The sequence below is a fragment of the Spermophilus citellus genome (assembly GCF_964194105.1).
Source record: "Spermophilus citellus genome assembly, chromosome: 13".
NCBI classification, from domain to species: Eukaryota; Metazoa; Chordata; class Mammalia; order Rodentia; family Sciuridae; genus Spermophilus; species Spermophilus citellus.
In genome coordinates this window covers 56,169,287-56,186,084 of record NC_138193.1, presented here as the reverse complement: position 1 = coordinate 56,186,084, position 16,798 = coordinate 56,169,287, and the positions used below count along the sequence as shown (strand labels likewise).

At 50.2% G+C, this 16,798-nt stretch overlaps 1 protein-coding gene and 1 long non-coding RNA gene across 26 annotated transcripts in view; one reads left to right on the top strand and one right to left on the bottom strand.

Annotated features, from left to right (window-relative positions):
• Positions 1-784: 784 nt before the first annotated feature.
• LOC308632307 lies at positions 785-15,513 on the bottom strand. Of its 3 annotated transcripts, none has more exons than XR_014018502.1 (3): positions 15,382-15,513; positions 10,980-11,992; positions 785-1,169 (listed from the first exon to the last, which is right to left on the bottom strand). It is a non-coding gene; the product is annotated as an uncharacterized lncRNA (long non-coding RNA). The 3 variants fall into 3 exon arrangements; XR_014018503.1 differs by lacking the exon at positions 785-1,169 and adding an exon at positions 2,192-6,230; XR_014018504.1 differs by lacking the exon at positions 785-1,169 and adding an exon at positions 2,192-2,352.
• The window catches only part of DYSF (dysferlin), a 210,604-nt gene continuing 195,397 nt past the window's right edge, over positions 1,592-16,798 (top strand). For 15 of the 23 annotated variants that reach the window (XR_014018501.1, XM_081264283.1, XM_081264295.1 and 12 more), the window contains exon 1: positions 16,062-16,288. Coding sequence is in view for 22 of the 23 variants with exons in the window: in XM_081264283.1 (XP_081120409.1) it covers positions 16,198-16,288 (91 nt within the window). In the remaining variant the exon portion in view is untranslated. Of the gene's footprint in view, positions 2,182-16,061; positions 16,289-16,798 lie in introns of those variants that run through there. The other 8 variants (XM_081264291.1, XM_081264289.1, XM_081264287.1 and 5 more) reach the window with 6 other exon arrangements.

The following is a 16,798-nucleotide window of genomic DNA, read 5'->3' as shown; positions in this document are numbered from 1 at the left end:
AGACAAAGCACAGACAGATTGCTGCAGGAGGATCTAAGTGACCACAGGAAATGTGTGCTGTCCTAATCTTGAATGTATGGGCCTTTAGGGGAGTGTCGCTTCCCCTGGTACTTCCAAATGGGTCTCAACCAGTCAGTAGCTGACTTTTTTCTGCCTTGGGTGTGTCTGCTGCCCCCATGAGCTACTTGAGGAAGTTTAGTTGGCAGCTGCACACCCATCCAACAGGCCCTCTTTAGAAGGTGAGTCAGGCTGCTGGGAGAGTGGCTCTGCATAGCTCCCGGAAAGCAGTTTAGCAACAAGTACTAGCACCTAAAAAAAGTCATGTCTTGTAACTTTATAATTCTGAGACTAGGAATCCAATCTGAGGATCTAACAAAGGATGGCACAAGAAGGGTTTCTAGCCTAGTTTTAATTACTTTAAGAAAATATTTCTCACTGTTATAATAGTGAGGATCTTGGAAGAGCTTAATGAGTATAAATGGGAAAGCTTTATGAATCTAGCATATTATGTGACAGCAATTGAAAAGATTGTTTAAGAAGAATATTTAATGATACAAGAAAAATGTTACACACAAAAGTGGAAGGCAGGGATGGAAATGTGTTTTTTTTTTTTTTTTAAGAAAGAGTGAGAGGAGAGAGAGAGAGAGAATTTTTTAATATTTGTTCTTTTAGTTCTCGGCAGACACAACATCTTTGTTGGTATGTGGTGCTGAGGATCGAACCCAGGCCGCACGCATCCCAGGCGAGCGCGCTACCGCTTGAGCCACATCCCCAGCCCGGAAATGTGTGTTTGCTAGCACGCAAAAGACCATGTTTGATCCCCTGCACCACATTAATAAAAAAAAAAAAAGTAAAACACAGATTGCATATGTGTTCTGAACCCATATATTTAATAAGTAATTTATATGCATGTATCCATTCAGAGGGGAAAACCTGGACTGGTTAGTATTCAAATATTAATATATTAACACATACATTTTAGAACCAGAGATTTTTTGTGTTACTTTTACAACTAAGAATGAAAGCCACGTTTTTTGTTTGCTTTTTGAGCTACATCCCCAACCCTTTTTCATCTTTGTTATTTTGAGGCAGTCTAACTAAATTGCTTAGGCTGGCCGCGAACTTGCCATCCTCCTGCTTCAGTCTCCAGAGTCGGTGGGATCACAGGTCTGTTCCATCGCGCAGAATGAAGAAAAAAAATTTAGAAGAGAAAAAGATTTATAACACATCACGCCATGTACCAATTTCTTGGGGTACAAGGAAAGAAGCCAACATTAACTTTTAAGGTCCCAGGTAGACTACGTTTCTGATCTGGGCACTAATGTGGACATTAACTGTCCCCTCCAGTGAATCAAAACCAGCAAATTCTCTCCGAGAACTATATAGCACACCAGGACAAGTTCTGGGTCGGGATGTGACTGCAGTCTCAGCATTAAGCAAAATTTTAAGGCAGCCGTTCTGTCTGCCAATGAAATTCTAAGCTAAGGGAAAAGTGCCGGCCCTGCGCCTGCTCCCCAGCCCTACCTAGGGATCCCCTGTGGGTCCTACTCAGAGAGGTCGTGTGGCTTCTGGAGAGTTATGGAGACAGACTTGGAGCAGCGCTCCGCTGGGGGCTTAAAGTCAGGAGAAGGGCCGAGCATAAGTGAGAGGGATCTAGGCTACGCCGGGCGCTGAGTCCTGGTCCTGTCCCAGGCCATCGCGGCCACCGCCCTGTTGGCGGTTCACCAGTCAGGTGTAAAGTGCCGTGTCATTGGGGATGCTGGTGGCCGGAGCATTGAATTACAGCTCCGTGGAGCCGACGTAGGGCTGCCGGGGTGGACAATGAATAGAAGCCCCTGCTCTCGCAACGCCCGCAGACTGGCGTTGAGCGCAGCCGTGGGCGGGGACGAGCCTAGCCCACTGGAGAGGCTTGGGTTGGCCTGTTCCCCTTTAAGAGCAGCTGCTCTGATCCAGGAGCCAGAGATCCGGAGGCAGCCTCGCTCCAACGGCCCTCTCCAGGGAGGGCACCCGCGAGCAGCGTCTCGGTCCGGCCCGACCGGTCCTTCCCAGTCCTCTTCGCTCCCGGGGCGCACGGGACATTAGGCGCGCCAGGCATGCTGAGGGTCTTCATCCTCTACGCCGAGAACGTCCACACCCCGGACACCGACATCAGCGATGCCTACTGCTCCGCAGTGTTTGCAGGTAGGAGGGGCCGAGCTCCCGCCAGGGCTTAGGGTGGGGTCGGGGGAGGAGACGCTCTGTACCCTGGAGAGCGCCTGGAGGTGGGGGACCCGGTCCCAGCCGCCAGAGTGCGGTGGAGTGTGGCAAAAGCATGACATCCTCGAGGAGGGGCGACTCAGAGGGAAACTGAGGCTGAGAGATGGGGAGGGAGGGAGAGAGAGAGAGAGAGAGAGAGAGAGAGAGAGAGAGAGAGAGAGAGAGAGAGAGAGAAGGGCAGAAAGAGGAGAGAGAGAGAGAAAAAAGAAAAGAAGAAGAAGAGGAGGAGGAGGAGGAAGAGAGAAGGAGAGAGAGAGAGAGAGAGAGAGAGAGAGAGAGAGAGAGAGAGAGAGAGAGCGCGAGCTGAGCAGCGCTTTCTGGGGCCTGGCCCTGAGACAGCATCTCTCCTTTCACCTCTTCTGGACTCTTGAAATGTGTCTTTCCGCACTGTGGGTAGCAAAGCGCGGTGTCGCCCGGCTCCCCTGGGATCCTCCCCCGGAAGGCCTGCTCTCAGACCTATTTATAACCCAGCTCTTCCAGCCCCAGGCCTGGCTTCTCTCCTCACCCCATGCTCACTACCAGAGTCTGAGCTGAGCTGATTTGTGGCCGCTGGGGGCAGAGGCACGCCCACCTCTCCAGGAATCCTATTCTTGCTTTGGGCACAGGATGGAAGAAATATAGCAACTGGGTACAGCTGTCGCCAGCACCAACCTTTAGGGACTTTCTGTCTATCCCCAACCCTCCCCAGCAGACAGGTACATTGTCTGGGTGTTATCTGGTGTCCATTATCAGATTGGGGCCACCTTGAGCAATGCAGCCTGCTCCTCTACAAGATTGGGACCTCCCATAAGAAGGTCTTCATAGGGTTGTATCTGGAGTTTTTTCCTCCAGTAAATGAGGGCTCCGTCTTGTCTGCTTCCCCAGGACCTCCTCAGGGACAAGCCAGGGCTGGAATCTACACAGCTGGGTCTTTGGGATTGGTGTCATAGTGAAGGACCAGGGGGGCTAGAGTTTAAGCCTGTCTCCTGACCCACTCTGTGGGTTCCCTTCTCAGCCTCCATCACCTGCCACGCCCCCTTCTCCCCAGAGGTCTGACTTGCAATCTACCTGCATCCCAGGCCCTAGAAATAGCACCAGGGGCTGGGGGCGTGGCTCTGTGGTAGAGTGCCTGCCTAGCATGTGTGAGGCACTGGGCTCCATCCTTAGCACCACATATAAGTAAAAATAAATAGAACAAAGGTATATGTCCATCTACAACTAAAATAATAATAATAATAATAATAATAATAATAATAATAATAATAATAATAATAATGTTATAGCATCAGCTGATCCCTGGGCCTTCAGCACAGACATTCCCTTTCCATTTCACCCACTCAGAGGTACACCTGTTCCTAAATGTCAGTGTACACATATTTGGTGCACAGCTTGGAGCTCATGGGACATCCCACATACTCCAAGGAGTAGAGGCCCCAAGAATGCAGACTTGTCCACCCCAGCACACACAGATGTGCTGTCTCAGGCACTCCACTGCTGGCTATGCGATTCAGGTCTTCTGACCTTGTTGGACCAGGGTAGAGCTGGGAATTGCTGAAGGGTTCTGTGGCCTGGAAAGCAGCATGTACCAGAGAATCCTGGGGCGGGGGCTGTCCAGCTGTATTTTTTCCTAACATGCTCTTTGACCTGCTCTCAAACAGTTTTCCACAGCAGCCTCCGGAAACTAGCTTTAGCAAGGTGTTTCCAGTCAGGAGGACAGTGGTGTCAGTATGTGTGTGTGGGGGAGGGGGGGCTGGTACTTCCTCTCTGCATCCTCAGTTCCGGGCAGGCCAGTGGCCCAGTTCAACTACCTGGCTGATGGCTCCAGGCTCCATGTTGCACAACTTCAGGGGACACTATTCACACTGTAAACTCCTGGCTGAGGAGAGGGAAAATCCTCTTGCAGGGGGGAAAGACCGCTGTGCATTAAGCAGCTGCCCTCTCTTGCAGCACCCCTGCCCCATTCAGTAGTCCAAGTGCAAGGCTGAATGGGAAGGGCCTCTCCACAGCTGTGCAGTGCCCAACATACACTCTCGTCCACAGCCGTCTCAGTCTCAGGGGCTTTGTCTCTAGTGTCCACTTGGCCTGAGCCACATCCTCCCATTCAATACACCAGCCTCCTATCTCTCCCTGTGTCTTTCACCCTAGATCGAACTCTAGTATGAGAGAGGAAAAGAGAAATAATGAGGGAAGCATTTCCTAACCCCAGAAGTGCTTTACCCACAGGAAGTATTGCTGGTGTGGCTTCTCTCTGGTCATTATTTCAGCCCCCAGGGCCTGTCTGAGGAGCAGTCTCCCCTTCCTCCATCCCCATATTTACACATCCCTCTCCTGCCCCACCTCTGAAGGCTGCCCTTTGCCCTGTCTGGCTCCTCTGAGTGGGCTTCTCCTCCCTAGAGCCCAGAGGTAGCTGGAGGAAAAGCAGGTATATTGTCCATGATGATCCCCTGGGCCTGAATGAACCCTGATTTGCAGTGACCAGTGTCAACACCGGGCTGTGGGGAATGCAGTCCTTCCCCTCCCCCATCCCTGGCCACATTCCACCTCCTGCATTAGCCAAGCTCCAAACCCAAGTCCAAATTTGGCCTCCTTGCGCATGCAGGCCTGCTCTCCCTCCTTCTCCAGGCCAGGGCCAGGTTAGTGAATGATTGTACTGAGGCTTTGGTCTGGGACACAAGATGAAAGCAAAACTCCCTTCTGAGAAGTAACCCTCACCAGCTGTTGGGGATCTAGCTTCCCACACTATGTTTTTGTCCTATAAAGCCCCTCCTCCGGCTACATGATTTTTAACATCCCATAATGACACGTCATAGCTCCTCTGTATAAGCATAATTTTACTTCTTGCTTATAGCAGCTCTGTGAGGCTGAAGGGCAAGGATAGAATCCCCCTTTAAAGGTAAGAATCAATGGCCCAGAGAAGTACAGGGGCCTAGCCTAGGTCACACAGTGACTAGAGTACCCCCGGCCTGGCAGTGCCCTTTGTTGTTCTCAACATCCATGGCTCATAGATTAGAAAGTGCTTTGGAATGCATACCAGGCGCTGCCTACACCCGGAGTGCCCCGACTGAGTCAGCCAGGGAGGGCAGTGCTCTGGGTCCCCAGCATGGGACAGAGTTGAAGCAGGGGGGATGCAGGGCTATGAGGGGGGGGCGGTACTGGGAGACAAAAGGTGAAGGATCCTGATTTTTAAAATAAGTCTTCCTCACAAGGAGAGGGAATGGACATTCATTATGAACAAGATGCCATGTTCCGAGGCTGGTTTTTGAAAGCTCATCACAATCCTATGAAAGAGACCTGTTGAACTGATCCTGTGCTTATGAAGTGCCAGACACTCTTCTAAATAGAACATTTAACATGAGTTACATCCTGGTCCACTTCAAATTGGTAACAGGCACTTAGATACATTTACATCAACCTCATTTCACCCCCCTAGCAAGCATATATGGTGGCAACTGTCATCACCCCCATTTTACAGATAGGAAAACAGAGGCACGAAGAGGCTAAGTAACTTGCTTGAGGTTATATGCTGCTAAGTCGTGGAGTTCGGATTCAAGCCCAAACAGTCTGGCTCCAGGGTCCTCTCTCCTGTCTTTCTTGCTCCCTGCATGTTCCTCTTTCCACATTTATTCATTGGCAGGGCATGCTAGCAGGGAGGGCACTGATACCTGTCACATATATGCTGCTTGGGCACTCTGCAAAAGGCACTGGTGTTTTGCTCAGTCCTCCCAACACCTATGTGAAGTGTTATCTTCTTGCTTTCACAGAAGCCTAAACAGACTCTGAAAGGTGAATCATATGCCTCAGGTCACACTGCAAGGGCAAGGTGAACTGGGCTGGAGGCCCAGGATCATTTCCCTTCTGGGCAGGCTCTTTCCTGGCAGTCGCACAATCGTGGCTGTAGCTGAAATCAGGACGGTGTGTGCATTTTACGCTCTCAGTAGACACACAGGTGCCTGTCAATCTCCACTGGTTGCATCGTGATATCCGTGTGACACATCCTTAAATGAAAGGGAGGGGAGAGGGAAGGAAGCAGTGGGAAATCCATATTTCTGGAAGATTTTGATATTGCAAATGTGCCCTAAAGGAATCCTGTACACACCTTGGCCTTGGGATGAAATAAAGCCCCCCACAATATTAGAAGAAAGTGATCAGAGACAGCGAGCTGCTTCTTCTTCCAACCTTCTTCCATGATCAGGGAGATAAAGCCACTAATAGATGACAGAGAGGACAGGGCTCACAAACTCAGGTGTCTCTGGGGTCTTGGCAGGTGGTGCAACGGAGATGATGAGGCCAGAGGGAAAACTAAATGTGCCTATTGAGTAAGTGGGGGCAAGTGTGCACCCCACCCCTCCCCAAGCCCCTGTTCACAGGTGCCAGATTATCAGTGTTAGGCAGAAATTTGGGGGCCCACCTGTCAGCTTCTCTGATTTCTCAAGACAAGCTGTAAATTGAAATTTATATGGAAAATCCTCTAAAGCTTAATTAAGGCAGGAGTTTGTTATAAAACATTGTTTAGGTCCAGGATGACTTTAATCTGATGCACTGTAATCTGATCCCTCCTTATCTCTGACAGCCCTGGGAATCAAAGTAAACAGGTCCTGTTCCTGCCAGATTATGGCTCCTAAACTGGCCTGTCACTTTCCTAGCAGGGCTGGAGTAGCCTGGGATCTGAGGAGCTGCTCTCGCCCAGTCTTAAGTGGGATGCAGACCTGGCTGTTGGGAATGGAATCCTAAGTAATGGTGGGATAAACAGGGTAGTCCCCTCACTCCTGTAGTAACTGAGATGCACGTCATCCTGGCTGGTAAGATTCTGGTCCATCCGGCTGTCCGGGAACCCAGATCCTCCTGCCTTGTTGCTCTACAATCCCCAGGGGTCCCTCCGACAACTTGGTCCCGGATGGCTCACCACCATGGTTCACCTTCCATCCAGAGGGAAAAGGGGTTGGGTGTCGCGTCTACCCGCCGGCAGGAAAGACGACAACAGCAGGATTCTTCTTTAACACACTTTATTGGAAGCTTCCATGAGGTATAGATGAGAGAAAAAAGGCCCCGAGCCCGAGAAAACCACCCCTTATATACTTCAGCTGCAGCCCTGCTCGTACACCATTGGACAAAGAGTGCATAGCAACACAGCAGCAGCCAATAGAATGATAGACCCAGCACTTGCACATAATGCAAGAGACACCCAGCTCCAGCTTGTGCAAAGCAACAAGCACTTCTTGAAAACAGTTTGTTCCAGGAGCTGGACAATTGATACATTGTATTCTAGGGAGTGGCTGAAAACAAAGAACTGGGTCTCAGCCCAAGAATTAGGCTCACGCCCACACAAGGCAGCACAGCAAAATGGCTCTCTACAGTTCCCCCCTTTTGTTTTCTAAAAACAATACAGGCAAGAGTAGAGGTGAATTGCCATTACTCATACTAAGCCTTCAACCAGGAACCTTATCAGACCCAAGCAGGTCAGGACGTTCCCGCATGACCGGTATTGGCTGAATATGAAAACAGACACCACAGATCTTACAAGGCCTTGTGAGCTGGCCTCCTTGACGTGCATAAACTTCAGGGCTGGATCCAAGCCCTGGGGGCCGGGGGGAATCCACTGCCAGCAGTGTTTTCCTTTTGTTTGTTGCACGTCAAAGGGAATCAAGTAGCCCCTGTCTTAGGTCGTTCACTGCCCTTACATTGCTTACCCGTCCTTGGGGAGGCCCCATTCCCCTGTCTTAGGTTGCAGTGCAAGCGTGAAAGTTGCCCGTCTCTGGGTACTACAAGATCAGCTCGTTGTTGCCAAGGCGTTTAATGGTATCTACTCAGCCAGTCATTATTAGGTCTCTGAGGCTGAACTGTGGCTATAAAAATACAACGACAAACAAGTTGGCAACACCCTAAAAGAAAGGCACGGGTCCTAAAGCGATAGAAAAGCACTAGTGTGGAAACCCATCTGCGTGCAATGGCAGTAAAGCCGGCAGAGTGCAAGGGCTTTCCAACACTAAGAGAATAGCAAGAAGAGACATGTCGTTCCCAGTGCAATGTCCGTAAACTTGGGGTGCAACGACCATGTCAAAGATTCACTGTTTAATTTGCGCAAGCCAAACTTGAGGTGAGTTGCCATTTTCTAAAGCTGCAAGAGCTTGTGTGAGCATAGCCTTATCATGAGCATTGCGGGCCTTAAGGCGACAGAGAAACCACAAGCAGAGAACCATACCGAAGCAACACATTGCACCAATCTCTGTAAAGTGCTATGCTTCACTTTCAGGCCCTTGGAGCGTAACAGACCATCTAGGGCCGAGAAAAGCGGACTTGAAGGTGCGGCACCCCTGACACAACAACAAGAAAAACACAGAAAACAAAAGACACAGACGACAAAAAGAACACAGAAAACAAAAGTGAAAGCACACATTGCAGCTGCAATAAAATATGAGGCCTACGGGGTCCCGCTCTCGGGGACGAGGGGTCCGCTCACGGACGAGGGGTCCACTCAGGGACGAGGGGTCCACTCACGGGACGAGGGGTCCACTCAGGGACGAGGGGTCCACTCACGGGACGAGGGGTCCACTCACGGGACGAGGGGTCCACTCAGGGACGAGGGGTCCACTCACGGGACGAGGGGTCCACTCACGGGACGAGGGGTCCACTCCGGGACGAGGGGTCCACTCACGGGACGAGGGGTCCACTCCGGGACGAGGGGTCCACTCAGGGACGAGGGGTCCACTCCGGGACGAGGGGTCCACTCCGGGACGAGGGGTCCACTCCGGGACGAGGGGTCCACTCACGGACGATCGGTGCACCACTCCTGTCGACTGAAAGTTCTGATTCTCCTGGGTCTCGGCACCACTTGTCGCGTCTACCCGCCGGCAGGAAAGACGACAACAGCAGGATTCTTCTTTAACACACTTTATTGGAAGCTTCCATGAGGTATAGATGAGAGAAAAAAGGCCCCGAGCCCGAGAAAACCACCCCTTATATACTTCAGCTGCAGCCCTGCTCGTACACCATTGGACAAAGAGTGCATAGCAACACAGCAGCAGCCAATAGAATGATAGACCCAGCACTTGCACATAATGCAAGAGACACCCAGCTCCAGCTTGTGCAAAGCAACAAGCACTTCTTGAAAACAGTTTGTTCCAGGAGCTGGACAATTGATACATTGTATTCTAGGGAGTGGCTGAAAACAAAGAACTGGGTCTCAGCCCAAGAATTAGGCTCACGCCCACACAAGGCAGCACAGCAAAATGGCTCTCTACAGTTGGGGAGACATGTCCTTGCTTTGTAAGGCAGTTATATTCACGTCCCTCCTGCTCATATCCTGTTGGTCATCATTCAATCTCATGGTCCAATCTAGCTGGAAGAAGTTGGGAAATTAGTTTTTCTATTTGAGTGGCCCTATACCAAGTAAAACACTCTGGAAAATGTCTATGGAAGAAGAGGAGGACAGATATCAAGGGGCAAGTTGAGAACTCAAACACACTGTTACAGCTTCATTACTGATACAAGTCCCTTGGCAAGAAGCCCCATTAAGTTCGTAGGCCCCAGTTTGAAGCCTGCAAGGGGAAAACTCTCTGTTTAGGGAGAATTCCTGAGCAGTGAATAGGAAGGGCCAAACTGAGAAGTTGGAGATTGGGATGGGAAAGAGGCCTTTGGAAATACCCAGGGCTCAGGTCCCTAGGTGCCACTTTTCTGATTTGCAGAAGTGTGTGGAGCCCCCGTTCCTTGGACATAAGCCAAGAGTTTGTTCAAATCCCTTGGAATATTCCTTTGGAAATATTAGATATATCCCCTGCCAATGTTCTGCGTGAGGGGCCTGGGGTGTAGATGTGGATGGGGTAGGATGGGGAGAGGGGGAATCAATGTGATAATTAAAAAAGAAAATTTCACAATATCTAAAATTTCCTCTAGAGGGTGGTATTATTCTCTGAGAACCACTGGCTTAGCCAGATCATGGAGTGGAACCATTCCCAGAGCCCCATGCAATGTCCATCACATCCACTCCAGGACAGCCTTGACCTACACAACAGGGATACCTGGGCCATCAAGCCTCCATCTCTGCCCTCATTCACCACTCCACGGTCTAGCTAGACATTCAACAATTACACAAGTAGGCACTCTGTACAATTGTGATGGTGCTAAGAAGGAAAAGCACTAGCAGGTAGTTATTTGCCAGAGGACCCAGCCTATATCAGGAGGCCAGGGACTGCTTCTCTAGGGAAGCAATATTTGAACTGAGGCCCAAGGGATGGATGGGGGTGGCCCTGAAGAGAGAGGAGCACAGGCAGCTACAAACAGAGGGGACAGCCCACCTTAGAGGTAGAAGGGAGCTGGGCATGTCTTAGAAACTGAGAATTCCCTGGAGCTAGCGTTCAGGGTCAGGGGCTGAATGGCCTTACCGTCTGGGCAGAGGAAAGGAATCTGGGATATTCCAAGAGCCTAGGAGGGCTTTGAGGAATTTTAGGTAAGGCAGTGATCTGATCCTATTTGTTTTACGATTAACTGACTAAAATGTGTGTGTGTGTGTGTGTGTGTGTGTGTATTGCCAGAGTGACTGTGGCCAGTTAGGGGTCACCTGCAGTAACCTGGGCAGAAAAGGAGAGTGGTAGACCTGATGGGGGCATCTGAAGGCTGTGGGCACTCAAGTGGTACCAAAGTCATGGGAATCAGGAAGAATGACTTGGGTTTGCGCATGACTGAAATTCTTGACTCAAATAGACTTGAATGATAAATTGTCTTTTGATCAATGCACCTAATTGACTCACCAGAGACAGATGAGCTTTGGGTATAGATGATCCACAGCATCTCCCTGGACCTAAGCAGACTCCACTTTTCTCTCTGGTCTTTGGTCCCTGCTACATCCCAGAGGCAGGTTGGCAAGTGGATCTACGTGCTTCGTTATTCTCATGAGGCAGGAGAGGGAGTTGGGCTTCTCCATTCATAGCATAGAAGCTTCTCCTTTCAGGGGAACAAAAATCAGGTGCATGTCCACTGTTTAACCAATAGCCATTGTCAGGAGATGGACTCAGATAGGGCAAGATCCACCCTGGAGCTGGAAATGGGCATATGCACAGCCAGGTTCTGCTAGGAGAGAGGAAGGGGCTGGATGTTGGGAAGGAACCAAGTGTTCACTACATCTTGAGGGTGAGTGAGAGGGGTAGAGTCAGGAGGAGGAGCGTAGGGTCCAAGCAACTAGGGAAGATTCTGGAGAGGGGGCAGCTCTAGATAGTCCCTCCATCACCATCCTTCATCCCATGGCGAGTTGCTGGCTCCTTTGGGCTTCTTGCTTCTTGAAAGTACTTCCCACTGTGCCTTTAGATCTGGTTGTTGCTATCTGTTGTCTCTATCCCCTGATGGTGAGCATCCTGAGGGCAGGGATATATTGGCCTGGCTCAGTACTATTCCAGCAAGAGTGAGTGATGATAGGTGTGGGATTCACTTATTCTCTCAGTCAACCATTTGGAAATATTTATGGAGAACCCACTTTGTGCTGGTTCCAGTGCTGAGGAGGCAGCCTTGAACAAAACAGATGAAAATCTCTCTTTTTTGGGGGGCATACTGGGGATTGAACTCCAGGGCACTCGACCACTGAGCCACATCCCCAGCCCTATTTTGCATTTTATTTAGAGACAGGGTCTCACTGAGTTACTTAGTGCCTCAATTTTGCTGAGGTTGGCTTTGAACTTGTGATCCTCCTGTCTGTCCCCCGAGCCACTGGCTGGGATTACAGGTGTGCGCCACTGCGTCCAGCATTCTCTGACTTCTTTGAAGAAATATTCTAATAGGAAAGATGGAAAAGAAATAAGATATATACATACCTAGTGACTGGTGTTTAAAAATTATGAAAGGGAGAGGAAAGGAGAGGGTTGTAGTCTCAGATTGAGTGGCCACAGAAGGTTTCCTGACAGTGACTACCTGAGGAAGGGATGGGATGAGCATCACAGTCAGAAGAACAGCTGGCAGAGATCCTGAGGGGTGCTCTCCTGTCCCTGAGGAGTAGCTAGAAGGCTAAATTGCTTGAAGAAGGCAAGACTAAAGGCCAGTGAAGTCAGGCGGGGGTTTGAAGGTCATCAGGTCTGAGTTTTATTCTGAGGGAGCCATTGAATGTCTTTGAGTGAAGGAGTGACACCAGGTGGCGCTGACTGGATAAAGAAAAGCCTGTGGTGGGGACCTAGGGCAGGAGCAGGAAAGATAGGGAATCTACTGCTATGACTCAGACACTGGCTTCAACCAGGGTAGTCACAATGAAGAATGTAGATGGTAGGATTTGGACATAGAATTTTTACTTTTTTTTTTCCTTTCTGGTACTGGGGTTTGAACTCAGGGGTGCTTTACCACTGAACTACACCCCAGCCCTTTTTAGTTTTTATTCTCAGATTCTCACAAGACTACTGAGGCTGGCCTGGAACGCGCAATCCTCCTGCCTCAGCCTCCTGAGTCGCTGGGTGCGTGCTAACAAGTACGGCTTTATTCTTTCTTTTAAATGTTTTTTTCTTTTCCTTTCTTCCGTCCACTCCCCTTTGGACATATTTTGCAGTAGTAAAGTTAATATAATTTGTAGTTTTGGTGGCTAGGTGGTTCTTTCTAGAGAGATTAAAAGAGAAAGATGGAGACAAAGTGTGGATATCTTCCAAAGGATGTTGCAAAAAGAGAACAATGTGGGGAGAGATTCAAGATGGCAGATTAGAGGAAGGCTGCATTTCCAGTTGTTCTGTGACTTGGGATTCAAACAATGAGAGTCCTGATTCTCAGCAAGGTATGATGAAATCCATTTGTTATGGTTTTCATCAAAGCAAGAGATTATCCCAACATGTTATGTCATCCCTTGGAAAGAAAGTATGGAATTCAGGAATGTGAATCTGAAGCAAGCAGAAGCATGTGGAATCTATACTGGATCAGAAGAAGATTCTGTTTGGGGATCACAGTGAAAGACTTTGCCATGGGGAAGGTCATGAAGTTGTCTTGAAGAAAGGCCCACCAGAAATAAAAATTGCTTGATATGCCTTTGCATTCGCCCCTCTGTGAATACCAAAGCACTGTGATTTCCCACACCTTCAGGAGGTGACTGGTATGATGAAAGAAGAATAAAGTGATAAAAATGGGCTGGGGTTACATTTCAGTGGCAGAACACATGCCTGGAATGAATAAGGCTCTGGGTTAGAGCCCAGTACCACTAAAAAGATAAACAAAGTGATAAAGGATTTGAGAGAGAGGGGGGGCGGGGGCAGGGAATGTGGCTGGGGGTGTAGCTAAGTGGTAGAGGAGGATGTAGCTCAGTGTGCTTGAGGCCCTGAGTTCAACACACACACACACACACACACACACACACACACAGAGAGAGAGAGAGAGAGAGAGAGAGAGAGAGGGAAATGAGTGGTAGCTGAAGGAGTCGTGAGGTCAACAGGGTGTTTTATTATAACGTCTGTTGATGGAATGATCCAGTAGAGAGAGAAAACTTGGTATTTAGGGGGTGGGTAGGATTGCCAGAGCCTTGTCACTGAGAGTGAGTGGGGATGAGCTCTATTGGTCCTCATTGGTCTTAAGTTCATTTATGAGAATGTAAGAGAGCTGGGAGCAGTGGCTGAGGCCCTTAACCCCAGGGCCTCAGGAGGCTGAGTCGAGAGAATCTCGAGTTCAAAGCCAGCCTCAATAACTTATCAAGACCCTAAGAAACATGCCAAGATCCTCTATAAAAATAAAACATAAAAAAAAAAAGGTCTGGGGGGCTGGGGCTTTAGCTCAGTGGCAGAGTTCCTGCCTCGTACACAGGAGGCACTGGGTTTGATCCTCAGTACCACATAAAAATAATAAAATAAAGGTATGCTGTCTATCTACAACTACAAAAAAAAAAAAAAAAAAAAAAAAAAGGTCTTGGGATTTGGCTCAATAGTTAAGGCCCCTGGATTGAATCCCCAGTACAAAAAAACAAACAAACAAAAAAAAACAAACAACAACAACAAAAAACTTAAGAGAAACTGAAGGATTTGGAGATAGATGCTGATGCGGGTCAGAAGAAACTTGGGAGCCTGAGGACATTCTCTGTTGAGTAAATAAGCAAACTGAAGGTGAGGATGTATGATTGGTTGTTGTAGGTTTGGGGAGAGAAAAAATTGCTGTAAAACAGCTGTCTATGAGAGAGGGAGGCTGATGGACTTAGGGAAATGGAGTGTGAATGCCTGCAGCAACATGAGTCTACTTGAGTTTGGGATCATGACTATCAAGTGACACCACTCAAGTCTGCCTCATTATTCTCCAACACATTTAGCTGTTAGGGTGCGGATGTGGAGAAGGCAGGGTTGGATTCCACGGGGTTTATAGCTCGGCCCTGTGAAAATGCTGTATCCCTCAAAATAAGCGGGGAGGGGAGGGAATTGCGATTTTGCTCAGCCCAATGATGCTAGTAACTAGTCACCAAATTTAGGTTGAGTAAGGAGGTGAGTACTTGGGAAGTGGGAGAAAACAGACTGCCCTGACCTGCGTAGGTGCTGAAGTGTTGGGATATACAGAGGTGAGAAGCTGGGGCCCTGTGGTCAAGAAGTTTATAAGCTGGAAAGGAACAAGACATCAGGTGAAAGTGTGCTAAGGAGGGTCACCCCTCAGGACTCACATCATAAGCAACTTTCCCTCCGGTGGGGTAGAGGCATAGATTGTTGGGGGTGGGTGAAAGGAAAGTGACCACAACACTCGGAGTGACCAAAAGATCTTTATTGCAGCAGTGCAACAAAGAGAAAAGAAGGAAGGAAAGAGAGAGAGAGAGAGAGAGAGAAGAGAAGAGATGAACAGGGAGAGAGCAAGAGCAAGAGAGAGACAGAGAGCGCGCGCAAGAAAGATAAAGAGAGCAAGAGAGAGAGCAAGAGAGAAAGAGCAAGAGAGAGAGGGGCCTGGCAGGAGGGAGTTTTTATAGCCCAAATCTAATGGGGCCTCTGGGTCTGCAAGCTGCCTTGTTGGCCCAAGGGGGTCTGAGTGCTCAGCCTTGAGCGGGACTTGACACAAACAGGTGATAAAGGACCAGATAGAGGGGGGTTTGAGTGTGTGGGCTATCTTGCAGCCAACATCTGTTCAGCCTGCCCTGCAGACAACACAGTTCAGCCTGCTCTGCACCCAACAGTGGGGAACTGGAGATGGAGTCCTGGACTCCAGCAATCGCACTGCGAAGTGAACACTGACCTCCGTCTCGGGAGACCAGCGACTCTAGATTGTCACGGAGAAAACTCCGAGGCATGTTCACAGGGGCTGGAGCTTCGGGGTCTTCTTCCAGCGCGGGTTTCCAGCCATCAGAACAGTCACGGGGCAGCCCGCTGGAGGGGAGAGGGTCCGCGGGCGAGCGCGGGGAATGAGGCAGGTGGGAGCTGCAAGCTGTGCCCTGGCCGAGGCTCCAGGCTACGCGCTCCGGGGCGGCCGGTGCTCGCCACTGCGCAGACGCCTCCTTCAGCGCTCGCTCCAACTTGCTGTTCCCTTGGACTCACTCGCTTCCCGGCTGCGATTCCGCACCCTCCCGCCCGCACTCAGTCCAGGTTCCCACCCACTCTCCAAGCGGCCCAGCGGCCCTCGAGGTCTGGGTGGGTGGAACCCCGGGCGCTGGAGGGCTGGCCCGAACCGTGCTGCTGCGCCGAATAGCGCTCTGTGGCCGAGCTGTGCGCCTCCAGCCAGCTGCGCTCCAATTCCCGACGTGGGCGGGGACCCTCGCGGTGAGATACCAGGGCGCCTGCAGGCGCCCGTCCGACCCCTGCCCCGCTCCGCCCACCGCCCGTAGGGCGGATCTGGGCAAGGGCCGGAGGGGAGGATCCGCCCAGCGGGTGTCCGGTGTCCTCCCGAGGCTTTTCACCAGGGGTTGGCCACTTTTCCACCGAGACAAGCAAAGGCGACAGCTCCTTTTCGGCGCGTTTTCCCCGGGAGCAGATCGTTTGCTTGGTGGGTGCCTGGATCCTGCGTTCGCGCTCCCGCTCGGTCCGTGCGCCTCTGCGCGCCCGGGGCTGCTGAGCCATGCTGTGCTGCTTGCTGGTGAGGGCCAGCAACCTACCCAATGTGAAGAAGGATGGGCGCAGCGACCCTGTCGCCAGCCTGACTTTCCGAGGTGAGAGACCGGTGGCTGCCGCTTCCACGCTTGGGCACCACAACACCCTGAACCCATTGCTGAGTCTAGGGCCCTGGCACAGGTGCTAACCCTAATCCAGGACAAACTTTGTTCCTCTGTCATCCGGTCAGAAATCCCAGCCTGAAATTGACTAGGATGAAACGGCACAGTAAATGCCACAAGATTTTGAAATTATGGAAAATCGAAAGTGTCAGAAAATGTCAAAGGTTATCACTCTTTTAAGACAATACTCAGAAGGAATAAAGTCGAAGTTCTTAAGGGTCTGAGTTGGAAGATGGGTGCAGAAGACAGGACTCAGCCACTTAACTGGGCACAGTGTGCTTTGAAAGTTACGCATTTCATTCATTCACTCGTTTACTCATGTATCTTTATTGAATGCTGGCCATATCCAGTCAGCCATCCATCAACCAGCAGGAAGAGAAACAGAATAGGATGGATATGGCCTTTTGAGGAGTGTCTAGGATGTTTTCCCAGATTCAAGGAGCCAAT